Genomic DNA, 15269 nt, shown 5'->3' on the forward strand with positions numbered 1-15269 from the left:
GCCGAAGAAAGCCGATGGCAAACGGTCGACGGCGCACTATTTGGCAGGAAGGCTCCGCTTGCAGCGCCAGCGTCGTCCCGCGGCGGAGCATTATTTGGCAGCGGGGGAGGGGAGGGCAAGAGCTCGGCCGCATTCGGGGCCGCCTGCGCTCATCAAACGCTGCTCATTGAACACACAGTGAGGCAGAGCTGGAGTGGAAATATTTTGTATGCCGCAATATGCGTGAATTTCTAAAATAAACCCGGGGTAAGCGAGCATCCATGCCACAAATGCCACATTTACGCGTTGCACTTGAATAAAAAAGCGAAATGCGACAAGATTGAGCTCAGGGCTGCAGTGGAGGGAGTGAAGGGGCTTTTGGGGCGAGCTGTGGGGACGCTTGATCCAGACGTTTCTGTTGAAAATGTGTTTCTTGTGCTTCCTTTGTTTCTGCTGCGGGATTGTAAATAAGAGCTTGAGCCAAAATGGCGGCTGGAGCCGTTGAGCTGCGTCGAGCTATGAGCTATTGCACTGCGTTTAGTCACACACTTTTAGCATTTAACGCTCGTTTATGCCTCTGTTTACCTCTTGGGTGATTTGTGTGGAGTCGTAGCATTTGGAATAAGATACCTGGCTGCGTTGGTGGTGAATGTAAAGCGTTTAATGAAGAGAGCTAGCGAGATTGTGTCAGTTAGCCAGACAGATTTGAATGTTTCTAATGACAAATAGCGATTTTTGTGTTCACAAAACGCGCCTTTATTGTGCTTTTCTCTTTTATTTTGATTGTTAAATGACCAGATAGGCTCTGTGTGCTATGTAGTGCTTTCTTTAGTCCTCCATTTAGCTGCTATCTCTCCGTAATGCCTTTTTTACCTCAAAAAGGATGCTTTTGCACACATGCAAGTGTGTATATTTGGTCGTTTTCACTGTAACTAGACAACTTGCAGTGCTGCTTGTCATTTTGCCTGTTAATGGCAGCACTGAAACCCAATCTGGCCAACTGATCTCACTGCATTGTTGAAGGTTCTGGCCAATTTGAAATGTAAGGTCTTGAATTCATTAGTCTCATCTGATGCTCAATGATCAGGTTGCATTGAGAAAAGTCTGCTGAATTTCCATGAGGAACAATGACATGAATCATTCTGGGGGTTTGTTTGCAAGGGGGCGGCGGTTCATTTGTATTTCATGACAGTCTGCTGAAGAGTTTTGTAGGGCACCTCTGGAGGATTAATTGATCAATTAGGCTTGTAAAGGAGAGATTACAGCAGAGAAACAGCCACTGCGGTGGGTTTGATTTAAGCCTTTATTTAGCATCTGAATTGCACTGTTTCTGTGGACCAACCACTCCAAATGAACCGAAACGTAATGCATGTGTGTGCATGTATGCTTTTATTTATATTTCTCACTTTGCATAAGCATACTGCTCTGAAACTATCGTTTTCCTTCTGTATCCTTTCACTTGGTCAGTCCCATGTTATGAATACTGTTCAATAACACCATTTTTCTGCATCATTGAGCTGTAAATTCCCTCGCTTTAATTGCATTCAGCATTGTCAGACGCTGTCATTATAGCAGCCACTGGCCAACATTTGATACAGCTCAGTACTTTTGCCTCTACAGCCAAAATATATTAGATTCTCATACGCTGGAAAATGCATAGACAGAATTGCTCCATCATCCATGTGCGGGTTTTTAATGCAACACCATCGAGTTCAGTTACAGCCAAGATTTTGACAGAGTTGGAGATCCATTGTCATGTGTGTAGGTTTATGTAAAATATAGTTAACTTCAGCCAAATATATATTTGCCTGGGAAAAGTCTAGGCCAAACCTGTCAAGAACATGTCTGGGTCTAGTTTCACCATACAAAATTAGAAACTGTATTTTGCTTAAAGAAAATATTGAATATTTTTTTGCGATTTGACATGGTTTTCATTGCAGTTAAGCTGTTTCTCCAAAGAACCTATAAAGAATTTGTGCATTACGATGGTGTTTGTGTTGCCTGTAACTGATTAAATTGATGTTGCATTGTTGCAAATCAGTGTAATTAAGCAAAAATACTGTAATTTAGAGTAGGAACCTAGCAAGAACCACCATTGAAAATACTAACAAAAATAGACTTCTGTGCATAAATCTTTATTTATGTTTTTTTTTTAGAAAAAATAAATTCTAAAAATTCTTCTGTGTTGAGGAAAAATGTGTCTTTGAATGTTGTTTTCATGAGATTCACCCAATATGAGGAAAAAATAGTAGAAACTGAAATGAGAGTTTGTTTGAAAGGTGCTTGAGGACATTACAAATGCTCAGGTCAAGTGATTTAAAAACATTGGCATCATCTCACCATCTTTATCTAAAAGTAACATGGCAGGATGCCTTAAAAAAGGAGGACTGACCTTGAGTTAATGTCTTGCTCGTTGTTATCGTGACAGTTACAGACTGTAAAGTTGAAAATAAAAGCAGTATTATTTGAGTCCAGCTGTGTTGGAAAATAGCAGTAAGTGCATTTTCGGGTGTATTTTTGTGCATTTTACACGTTTTTAAAATATATTGCAGTTGGATTGCACTAGGTTGTGTTCAAGTGCAATGGACTGTTTTATAAAACATGTTATGGTTTTGATTCAGTTGGACGGTCTGGTAGAATAAATGAGTTTGCCATCGTCTGGCCAGCTGACGTGGTTGTAAGGAAGCCCCGAGCTCCCTGCGCTTGTAGTGTACTCCTGTTGTGTTGTATAACAGTGTCTGCTTGGCTTCCTGAATAATGCAAGTCTCATGTCATGGCTCATCTGCTTTGCTTTCTTTGGTATTTTGAGTATTGGGACATCAGATGGGTGCAATTTTTAATGAATGCCGATTTGCAAAGCATAAGCCTTCACATGGGGTTGAATTTCACATTTGAGCCTATTTTTTTTACATTTCACCTTTTCAAGTATTACATTATTGTTTAAAATAGTTTTCACTTAAAGTAATAGTTCATCCAAAAAAGAACATTCTGTTATTGTTTACTCACCTTTACGTTGTTCCAAAACTGAATGACTTTCTTTGTTCTGTGGAGCATAAAAAAAGATAGTTTGAAGAATGTTGATATGTTACAGTTGGCTTCCATTATGTGGACAAAGAATACATTGGAAGTCAATGGGAAATAAAATGGTTAGTTTACCAACATCCTTCATGAAGTTTGTTCTCCTCAACTACAAAGCGCTTTGAAAAACTGCATGTAATTTGACTCTTGGGGCTTATTAGCGTGGAGGTTCTTCACTCCCATTTGTTGGCTAATTAAAGTGTTTAATAGTTTTTTTTTAAACGTGTAAGGCAAGACACAACAGTTGAATAGGGTAAAACATTTAGCTATTACATATTACCAGTTGATTACATTTAGAATTGCAAACTTTTTTTTTTTGTTGTTACTAGTGTTTAAGTTATATATTTGATTTTGCACTGTTTTGAATCTGAACAATGGATAAAGCCAGGTTCAAAATCCTATATTTAATTTTGTTGACATATCAGAGTTAAAGGCTTTTACAAAAGGGATTTTGGATTTCTCTTATCATTACTCTATAATTCAGAAAATACTGTCAACAGTAAACTTCCACTATGTTTTTAGAAATAAAATGCTGTATAAAACCAGGCGAATGACAAATGAACAAACCTCTCTGTAAAAATGTTTAGAATGTAGATATGAATATAAAATGTAAAATTTGGTATGTACGCACTGCTGAAGTGGAGATATAAAATCATTTTTAGAAGATGTCCCTTAAAGATATATTGTAATTGAAAACTACAGACGCAAATAGATAAAGTGCAATAATAAAATCAGGCAGTGATTTAACAAACCCCTCAGTAAAAACCTTTAGAATATAGATATGAATATAACTCTAAAATTTGGTTTATGTAAGTACTACTGAAGTGAAGATAAAAACTAATTTTTAGAAGATGTCCCTTAAAGATGTATTGTAATTGAAAGCTACAGACACAAATAGATGAAGTGCAATAATAAAATCAGGCAATGATTTATTAACAAACCCCTCAGTAAAAACCTTTAGAATATAGATATGAATAAAACTGTAAAATTTGGCTCATATAAGTACTACTGAAGTAGAGATTTAAAAAAAAGACCCCTCAATATATGTATTGTAATTGAACTCTGTAAACGCAAATATATAAAATGTAAAAATAAAATCAGGTGAATGATATATTAATAAAGCCCTCATTAAAAACCTTTAGAATATAGATATGAATAAAACTGTACAATTTGGTTTAAGTACTACTGAAGTGGAGATAACTCATTTTTAGAAAAGGTCACTTAAAGATATTGTAATTGAAATCTACAGACGCAAATATATAAAGTGCAATAATAAAATCAATTAGTGATATATTAACAAACCCCTCGGTAAAAACCTTCACAATATAGATATAAATAAAACTGTACATTTTGATGTATGTAATTGTAAACTCATTTTGAGAAAGTGTCCCTTAAAGATACACATTGAAATGTACAGACTCAAATTGACGAAATGCAATAAAATAAACACTTAAATGTGGTGTTTTTTTTTTGTTTTTTTTTTTTTTTGGATGTTTTCTGAAACAGCATATTATAAAAGCCAGATTAGATCTATCTCAAAATTGACCAGTGCATGAAAAAAAAAAACAAAAAAAAAAACAATGACTTTGCCTTAAAGGGACAGTTCACCCAAAAATGACAGTGGTCATAATTTACTCACCTTCAAGTTGTTCTAATGAGTTTATTTCTTCTTTTGAAAAGATGATATTCTGAAGAATGTTTGGAACCAAACAGCTGATGGTAGCTACTAGAAAGAAATTCATACAAAGTTTGCAAAGACTAGAGGGTGAGTAAATAATGACAGAAATTTAATTTTTTTGTCAACTGTCCTTTTAATGTTTACTAGGGGTGTGATGAGACACTTATCCCACGATACAAGATGAGACACGAGACGGGTTCACAAGAATGAGACGAGACAAGATTTTTAAACTTTTCTTAAGAAATCCTCAATGATGAAATATATAGGGGAAATAGTCTTTTATTCAACTGGAAAAGACAAAATGCAAAAAAAAAAAATGTAGGTGCATTTTATTCTTTATGAAATTAAACTTCCATTTTAATGAATTATATGCAGTAATAAACAACATTTAAACAAGAGCTTCACGATGCTGGATAAATTGAGAATCCCAGTTGTTTTTAATAAATTGGAGACCGTGATTCTCTCACGATTCTGGAGAAAAAAGATTAGAAAACGAAACAAAATAATGTAATTTACTAGTGGTTCTGACAAACTGTTCATTGCTAAAGACTTTTAAAAACATATATTCATTGAAACAAAATGAAAAAAAAAACTTTCAATGGAGGAGTCAGTGTCTCACGTCATTAAGATTTATTTGACTATTGAAATCTCCTGAATGAATGATTCAATGATTCATACTGTTTTTTGTTTTTTTTTAAACGTGCGGTTGTCGCCACCTCCTGGCGGAAGAGGATAAGCGTTGCTATACATACAAGTGTTAGGATACTTTGGTTTTAATCGCTGCTGTAAGACAGTAAGTGTTTATACCCAAACTATAAATTTTTGTCCCAGTACTTCTATTATTTAAATGTCTGTAACACAGAAATAATGATTATAATGTGTTGCTCTTTCTGCGTTCACATGTACCCCGACCCTCTGATTCATTAACATGGGCAGCGACAAAACGTGCTTCTCACGCTCCTCTGACACTCGCGATGTGATACAGTCGTAATAGACACAGCTAAATCGTTGTCATTCAAGAATAAGATCACGTAGGTGTTTGACTCGAGATCTGGATGTTTTAAGGATTAATCGTGCAGCTCCAATGTAAACACGGCAAAATGTTTTGCAAGGATATCGTCACATCCCTAATGTTTACATATTAGGGTTCAACTTTTTAAGTACTGTAATATATTTCACTAACTACACAAAGTTTGTTCTCCTCAACTGTAAATCACATGTAATTTGGCTCTTGTGGCTCATTAGCGTGGAGCTTCTTCACTCCCATTCACTAGCTAATTAAAATTAAATTAAATGTTCTAAACGTTTAACCCAGTATCCTTGTATTTTTTAGGTTGCTGAAGCCCTTCTGAAGGAGGTCTGGATCAGTACCCATCTGCGCGGGCCCTGAGAGGGCGACCCGTCCCGCCCGCTCGCTCCTGAGCACCAGTCATTCCACAGCGTCAGACGGGCATCGGGCGAGCACGTTACATGCCAGCGTTTTTTCTTTTATTTTGACTGCCCCCTTTCGGTTGAATCCCTTTCTCCCCTGATACTCTTTCACTAATCAGAAAGGGTAGACGATATTTTCACCCTAGTGCGGCAGCCGGGCTGCTCCCCCACACACAGATGAATGAAGACCCCATTCGGGAAGAACGCGGCCCAGAGATCCAGAGCTGATGCAGGTTAGAGCGCCTCTTTGATTTCTGATGAGCCTTCTGAAGATCATCGTCTGAATGTCTTTTTAATATTAACCGTGTTTGCTGTGTCTGTGATTGAAGGGCATGCTGGTGTCTCTGCAAATATGATGAAGAAAAAGAACTCTCATAAGTAAGTTTTCTTTTGATTGTGTTTTAGGGCTGAATTTGTGAATCTTAATTGTTATTTTATATTATATTATAAATATTTAAAATGTTATGCTTGTATAGATCATAATATAGCAATGAATTTAATTAAGTAATTAATTAATTGTGTTTTAGTGCTGAATGTGTGAATTATATTATTAGTAATATTTTTTTTTTTAAATGCTAAACTCATAGCAATCATAGTAGGGCTGCACGATTATGACAAAAATCATAATATACATAATATACATAATATAATGTAACAATATACGTTTAATGATGTTTTGAATAGCTTTATGCCATTGTTTGAAGCACTGCATGCCACCTTTTTATTTATAGTTTCTTCTTTAAATACAAAAGAAATAAAAATTAAAAAATTAAAATTATGAAAAAAAACAAAACACATGCACACCCACATCTTAAGCAAGCAGAATAATATAAGTGGATTTTTCAATTTTTTATTTTTTTTTGTAATTGTGCCTTTGAACTATTACATAATTGTGGCATCTGTAATTGTAATCACGATTAGAAATTTGATTAATTGTGCAGCTCTAAATTATAGTAAATATTTATGCATTTAATAATTACGATTTTTTTGTGTGTGTTGTTTAAGAGCTTAATGTGTGATTATGAAATTAATTATTATAATATTCTGTTCTATTATATTCTATTATTATATTACAAATTATTATTATTATTATTATTATAAAAAATGTTCTGTTTATATTGATCATAATAAATATAACATTTCTGAATGTAATTACCAGGTAAATTAGAACATGCAAATATGAATGAAGTCATTATAATATAATATATTTTAAAATGTTTTTAGTTCATACTGATTGTAATAAATATTTATGTATTTAATAATTATAATTGCCAGAGTTAAATATTAGGTAAAACATGTTTGTAGTTACATTTGTTATTATGTTAACATTTTTAAAATGTTCCATATTTATCATAAATTACAAATCTTAATTTTATTTTTTTTAATCATTTATATTTTAGGTGAAATATATTTTTGCATTTAATTGTGCACTTGAATATGATATATTTAATTATTATAATATATTTATATTTTTAAAATGTTTAGTTCATCCTGAAATAAATATTTCTGTATTTAATGATATTCATTTTTAGAGTTAAATATCAGTCAAAACATACTTTTGCTTGTTTTATAGCTGAATCTATAAATATTCTTTTTAAATGTTTAGTTAATATTGATCATAATAAATATCTAAATGTATTAATTTATCACAGAGTTAAATGTTAGGTGAAGTTTTTTTTTTGTTATTTTATTTGATTGTGTATTAATATTGAACTCTTTAGCATGAACTGTTATCACTATATTATATTTTTTAAATGTCATTGATTTTATTTTATTTGCTTGTTTTAGTGCTGAATTTGTAAATATGTATTTTTTTTATACTATATTATTATTATTATTATTATTATATATTTTTTTAAATGTTAACCTTATATTGATTATGATAAATATTTTAATTTTAGTTGATTTTAATTAAATATTTGAATTTAGTAGTTATAATTATTAATTTACAATGTTAAATATTAGTTGAAGCATAAAATTGATTAAATATTAAAGCTGTATGTTTTTATAATAGTGTTTTTTATTTTTTTTATTCTTAATGTTAAAATATTTTCTCTGTGTTTAGGATGAGATCCAAACCGATACCAAATAAATCAAGTGTTGTTGTTGTTGTTGTTGTTGAAATGACGCTTTTCACCTTGAAACGGGCTCAGAATTCCTCATCTGGTGAATGTAAATGTTATAACGACATGTGATCATCTGACAGGAAACACAAAAGCAGCGTAGGCCCCACCAAAGCAGTGGCTCAGCCGCGGAGGAACATCGTGGGCTGTCGTATCCAGCACATCTGGAAAGAGGGCAGCGGCGCGGCGTCGCAGTGGAAAGGCACCGTTTTAGACCAGGTGCCCGTCAACCCCTCGCTCTACCTGATCAAATACGACGGCTTTGACTGCGTCTACGGCCTGGAGCTGCACAAAGACGAGAGGGTGCAGGGACTCGAGGTCCTGCCAGACAGACTCGGTACCTGCTTTACTTCATTTCATTGACCTGTTTATGACAGCAGACATGGAGAGAAGAGTGCAAACCAGTTTAATTGAGTTGCATTATTAGTGACTATTAATGGAGTTGGGCAGCGATGAGCAGAAAAGGTATTTTATTTCATTGTTATGTGTGACCCTGGACCACAAAACCAGTCATAAGGGTCCATTTTTTAAATTAAGATTTATACATGGTTTATGGTTTGTTAGGATAGGACAAAATTTTGGCCGATACACAACTATTTATGTGGGGAAAAAAAATCTAAATATTGATAAAATCACTTTTAAAGCTGTCCAGTTGAAGTTCTTGTCAATGCATATTACTAATCAGAAATTAAGTTTTGATATATTTACGCTAGGAAATGTACAAAATATCTTCATGGAACATGATCTTTACTTAATATCCTAATCATTTTTGGCATAAAAGAAAAATCGATGATTTTGACCCATACAATGTATTTTTAGCTATTTCTACAAATATACCTGTTCAGAGTTAAATATTAGGTGAAGCGTAATTTTTGTCTTGTGTTTTACGGCTGAATGTGTGAATTTAAATTATAGTAATATTTTAAAAAATATTGATTATAATAAACATTTTCCTCAGTTACAAGCAAGTTAAAAATATTCTTCACCTAATATATAATTTTTATTATTCTTATTAATTTATTATTATTATTATTATTATTATTATGTTTATGATTCATATTTGTAAATATTGAATTTAATATTGAATTTAATATTTATTTATTTTTTTTTTTTTGCTTGAGTTTTATGGCTGAATGTGTTATTGAATTTAATTATTATATATGTTTTTTAAATGTTGCATTCATATTGCTAATGATAAATATAACCTATATGCATGGAATAATTTTAAAAGTTCTTTAAATATTCCTTAAATATTAGGAAATTAATTTACTTGTACATTCTTTACCTTTTTTAGGACTGAATGTGTGAATATGAATGTAATTATTTATTTTTTTTATTTAATGTTGCAGGAATATTACTAATAACAGTTGTAACATTTATTAATTTAGTCATTTTATTTTATAGAGTTAAATATTCCATAGTGAAGCATACTTTTGCTTGCTTTAGAGCTGAATGCAAATATGATTTAGTTAATATTTGAATTTACCATTATATTTTAATTATTAAAATATAATTAAAGTATACTATAAATTGTTAAAATATCATATAAATTAAAATATAGGAATTATTAAAATATGAATAATATTTAATTATTATTTTCAGTGTTAAATATTATATTATGTATTATTATGTATAACGTTTAAGAGCGTAAGTAATTTTCAGAGTTGAATATTTGGTACAGCATAACTTTCCTGCTTGTGTTTTAGGACTGAATGTGTAAATTTAGGTATTGATATTTTTTAAATGTTGCATTTATGTCGCTTATAAATAGAACATTTATTCATTTAATAATTATAATTTCTGAAGTTAAATATTAGATGAAGTATTGTTTTTAATGTATACATTTAATTATCATTTTTTACAGTTCAATATTAGGTAAAACATTTTTTCTGCTATTTTAGGGCTGAATGTTTGAATATGAGTTATACAAAATTATGTTAATGTTTTTAAATGTTGCACTTTTATAATATTCTTCTCAAACACAAGCAAATAAAACCTCTATCATTTAACTTCACCATCAAACTAACTTTTCTTGAAATGTTGTTGGATTTAATGTTCAGTTAAATGTATTGTAGTGTTTAATTAAAGCTGCAGTGTAAGCTGGATTCTCTCCAAGTAAGGCCTAAAGCTCAATATGTCTGAAGCATCTCTGACATCTGATGACTTTTACATGTGGACTTTTACAGCATGACTTATGTTCATGCACAGCTATAAACATGTGTCTTGTATTTTGAGTGAATTATTGGTCCCAGACTGTTTCCGGTCCTGCCATTCACACTACTGTTTTCTCGTATGTCTTTCAGCCTCGACGCGCATCAGCGACGCTCACTTGGCCGACACTATGATAGGCAAAGCCGTGGAGCACATGTTCGAGACGGAGGACGGCACTAAGAACGAGTGGAGGGGAATGGTTCTGGCCCGGGCGCCAATCATGAACACGTGGTTCTACATCACATATGAGAAAGACCCCGTACTCTACATGTATCAGCTGCTTGATGACTACAAAGACGGAGATCTGAGGATCATGCCAGACTCTAGTGAGTGTCTTTAGAGCTTGCCTTGGGTTTTTATAATTTTTTAATGGCTTTTTTTTTTTTGTAAAATGCATTAAATTGATCAAAAGTGACAGTAAAGACATTTCTGAAGTTCTTAGCTTATGGAACTTTCCATTCATCTCTGAATGCTGAAAAATGTATCACAGTTTCTACAAAAATATTGGACAGCACAACTGTTTTCAACATTGATAATCAGAAATGTTTGTTGAGCAGCAAATCAGCATGTTATGATGATTTCTGAAGGATCATGTGAGACCGAAGACTGGAGTAATGATGCTGAAAATTCAGTTTTGATCACAGAAATTACACTTTAACAGATATTCACATAGAAGACAGTTACTTTAAATTGTAATAGTATTTTAAATTTTTACTGATTTTACTGTATTTTTAATCAAATAAATGCAGCGTTGGTGAGCAGAAGAGACTTCCTTCAAGAACTAAAAAAAAAATAAACCTCCAAACCCCAAACTTTTATATGCTCAATGTTTGTATTATAATATAATTAATAATAGTATTATATTATGTAAAAAATAACTTGTATAATTGTGATATTTGCAGTTAATAATATTTAACTTAATTATACTTTAATTATTAATTATTAATTGTAGATATTGTAAATATTCATTATATAATATATATATATATATATATATATATATATATATATATATGTGTGTGTGTGTGTGTGTGTGTGTGTGTGTATATATGTATATATGTATATGTATATGTGTATATATATATATATGTGTGTGTGTGTGTGTGTGTGTGTGTGTATGTATATGTATATATGTATATGTATATGTATATGTGTGTATATATATATGTATATATATATGTATATATGTATATACATATATATATATATATATATATATATATATATATATATATATATATATATATATATATATATATATATATATATATATATATATAATATAATATAATGTATGTATAATGTACAATTAAATAATGTTTATTGTAGTTTGTTTTATTATTATTATTATGTGCAATTGTGACTTTAATCTTACAATTTTTACTAAATTTAAAAAAATAAATAAATACACACACATTATTATACATATTATACATATTATTATTATTATTATTATTATTATTATTATTATTATGTAATTGTGACTTGTGACTTTTCCTCTTAGAATTACTCGTTTATATCAAAATAATTAGTTTTTAATTTTTTTTTCTTTTGTTTTTGTGAATTCTGTTTAATGTTATGGAAGCTTGTTTCCACCAAAGGATGATAATTGCAACTTTTTATCTTTTCTTTTGGGGGGAAAAAATCAATTTATTTAGAAATTTAGAAAAAGCATTTATATTTACCTATTTCGGCTTTTTTTTTTTTTTTTTTTTTTTTGTAGAACTGTAAGAAAAAAAGACAGAATTGTGAAATTAAAAAGTTATAAAAAGTTATAAACGTTTTTAAAAAAAAAATTCAATTATATTCTATTACATAAATTTTATTTAAAATTGTTATTTGTTTTATTTATTTATATTTACTTTTATAATTATTTATTTTCTGTGATTATTAAGTATAGAATTTTCAGTGTGTAGTTAAATGATGCACTTTATTTATTACTTAAAGAGTAATTTCTATCTGTATTAATGATCGTTCATGTGCGCTTCAGACGACTCGCCCCCGGCGGAGCGCGAACCCGGAGAGGTGGTGGACAGCCTGGTGGGGAAGCAGGTGGAATACGCCAAAGAGGACGGCTCTAAACGAACTGGCATGGTTATCCATCAGGTGGAAGCCAAACCCTCCGTCTACTTCATCAAGTTTGATGACGACTTTCACATTTACGTCTATGACCTGGTGAAAACGTCGTAAGGCGGCGACGACGCGGGACGAGGAGAGGGGGAGGAGTTTCGCGTAAACCATGTGATCCACACAAACGTTTTTTGCCAAAAGTTCTCTCGGAACATTTCTCGTAACATCTCTTGGAAATGGAACGCTGGATATTTCGGTGGATTACCGCTAGTCAAGTGTCTCTTATCGTTGTAGGATGAACGGACATCACATCCCCCGACATACACGTAGCTTCATATTTCAGAGGTTCGTCTCGAGCATTTCCCATTCCTGTCGGTTCGGAAAAAAAACCCGTCTGGCCGTTCTGGGACGTTAAAGTGTTCATCCGTTGGACTGTTACAGCTGCGTCTTGGGTCGAAATTCAAGCTAGCGGCGTGCGCCGATCCTGAGGCGAGCACACGAGGCGTTTATCCTTTCAGACGCGGTGGCCCGTGAAGGATGGGGAGCGTTCGGGACGTCCCAAACCTCGTAAAAGTGCCAGGAGGTGGAGGGCGGGAGAAAATGTCTGTAAATAAGACATCTTTCTGTCCCTTGTGTCTTTGAGTCGGTTGCCAGATGTTTCTTGTTTTATCCCTCCGTCTTCTGGTTCTCGCCAGAATTGCGCACACGAGCTCCGCTGTCAATGAAATGTAGGCATTTGTGGCGTGAAACCCCACCGTCTTGTTTTTATGTATTTTGTTTTTTACTTTTTATTATATATATATATATATATATATATAAAAAATATATATATATGTATCATCACCACGAGTAAACGCTAATGCAGCTTTTATTATCTTAAGCACTAAATTTAAAGAGTTGTTTTGCTCCTGTTTTTCAGTGAATGAAAGAAACGTTTTGCATTTCATATTTGGATTTAACGTTTGTTTCACGTCATAAAATGTACAAAATGCCCACTAATTGTATCATAATTGCAATATTGGGTTGTTGTTATTGTTATGGTGTAGATTAATGGGTTTCTTGTGACTTAACACATGATTTTGGCTCTTTAGCACTAAAAAAAAAAAACTACGGTTACCCAATGCCCCGAAGTATTTAGAGATGTTACACAAAACTAATTGCACAAAGTGTTTAATCCCGTACCGTTAGAAAGCGCTCATGCAATAACGAAGGAAGTATTCAGGAGTTTTTCTTTGCACCCCGTGACTTTTGCGTTGCTTTTCTTTTAACCAGCCTTGGGGAGATTTCTCTGTCGCTTTGCCTCTCTGCGAGCCTAAACGTCTGTGCCTCGATATTGACTTCAGTATGTTTTTATTTTTTATTTTTTTAACGTGTGTGTTTTGTCTGAAGGTTGTGTGTGTGTGTTCCCATTAGACTCGTACGAAATGACCCGAAGGCCCCCTCCGAGGAATGTTACGGTTGTTTGAAGAAGTCCTCGCAGCTACATGTGTTTTGCATTTTTCTGTGCTGCTTTGGGTTACAGCGTTCCCGTTTTCACACTTACATGAAGCGTTTCTCTTGTTCTCAAGCCGCTGTCTACTGCATTTGATGCACAACACTAGAAGGGTGACATGAAGAAATGCACAGGTCAGATTACACTCCAAAATCAAAGGAAAGGAACTAGACAGTATGTGCTGCAAAAAAAGCATTGTTTTCATGACATTTAAGCACAATTTTCTTCAAATTCTCAAAAATGTGTAAAGTCTAATCAATCTAAATCTTTCCATGATGCATTATTTATATATATATATATATATATATATATATATATATATATATATATATATATATATATATATATATATATATATATATATATATATGAGAAGATTTCTAAAATGTCTTGTTAATAAAGTAAAAATGTTTTCAAAAATTATGAATGACATTTTATATTTTTCATGACAACACGTTATCTTTTTTTTTTTTTTTTAAGACTTACAGCATATGCGTAATATTTTTGACACTGTTAAAAACAAGTTGTTGTTTTTTTTAAAAAAAGACACTATATAATATGATAATGTCAGATTGGCTTAAGTGTATTTTAATATTATAATAATATTTATTAATATATTATAATATTATTATAATGTATTTGTTAATTGTTATGAAAATGTAATTGTGCATATATAAAATTGCCTCTTCTACATTTTCATATTTTATTATTGTAAATTTATTGTTTTATTGTAATTTTTTACAATATATGCATCATTTTTGACATTTTCGTACATATATATAGTGTGTTTGTGAGTTATGAAAAAATTTAAAAGTTTTTGACCTTGTAAAAAATGTTTGAGACACACACACCCATATATATATATATATATATATATATATATATGCCTTTTTCTACATTTTTCGTGACAACTAACATATAATTAAAAAAACATGCATCATATTTTTGACATATATATATATATATATATATATATATATATATATATATATATACATAGTGTGCGTGAGTTTATTGTTTAAAAAAAAGTTACAATTTAACTTTTAGCTTTTTTTTTAAATGTTTAAGACACTTTTATAGATGTATGAAAATGTCAGATTGGCTAAAAAATATTATTGTCATTGTTATAATTGTCATGAAAATGTGTTATATGTGTATGTGTATATATATATATATATATATATATATATATATATATATATATATA

At 31.7% G+C, this 15269-nt stretch overlaps 1 protein-coding gene across 5 annotated transcripts; it reads left to right on the forward strand.

Annotated features, from left to right (window-relative positions):
* Positions 1 to 94: 94 nt before the first annotated feature.
* LOC127172284 (spindlin-Z) lies at positions 95 to 13642 on the forward strand. 5 transcript variants are annotated; one of them, XM_051121528.1, is made up of 7 exons: positions 95 to 246; positions 4738 to 4822; positions 6069 to 6399; positions 6496 to 6544; positions 8373 to 8626; positions 10593 to 10826; positions 12491 to 13642. In XM_051121528.1, the coding sequence occupies exons 3-7, from the start codon at positions 6348 to 6350 to the stop codon at positions 12688 to 12690; spliced, it is 789 nt and encodes a 262-aa protein (XP_050977485.1). In that variant the 5' UTR covers positions 95 to 246; positions 4738 to 4822; positions 6069 to 6347; the 3' UTR covers positions 12691 to 13642. The 5 variants fall into 5 exon arrangements, with proteins under 5 accessions (XP_050977485.1, XP_050977484.1, XP_050977489.1 ...); XM_051121527.1 differs by lacking the exon at positions 4738 to 4822; XM_051121532.1 differs by lacking the exons at positions 95 to 246; positions 4738 to 4822 and adding an exon at positions 465 to 3125.
* Positions 13643 to 15269: the final 1627 nt, after the last annotated feature.

Source organism: Labeo rohita, chromosome 10 (genome assembly GCF_022985175.1).
Source record: "Labeo rohita strain BAU-BD-2019 chromosome 10, IGBB_LRoh.1.0, whole genome shotgun sequence".
NCBI classification, from domain to species: Eukaryota; Metazoa; Chordata; class Actinopteri; order Cypriniformes; family Cyprinidae; genus Labeo; species Labeo rohita.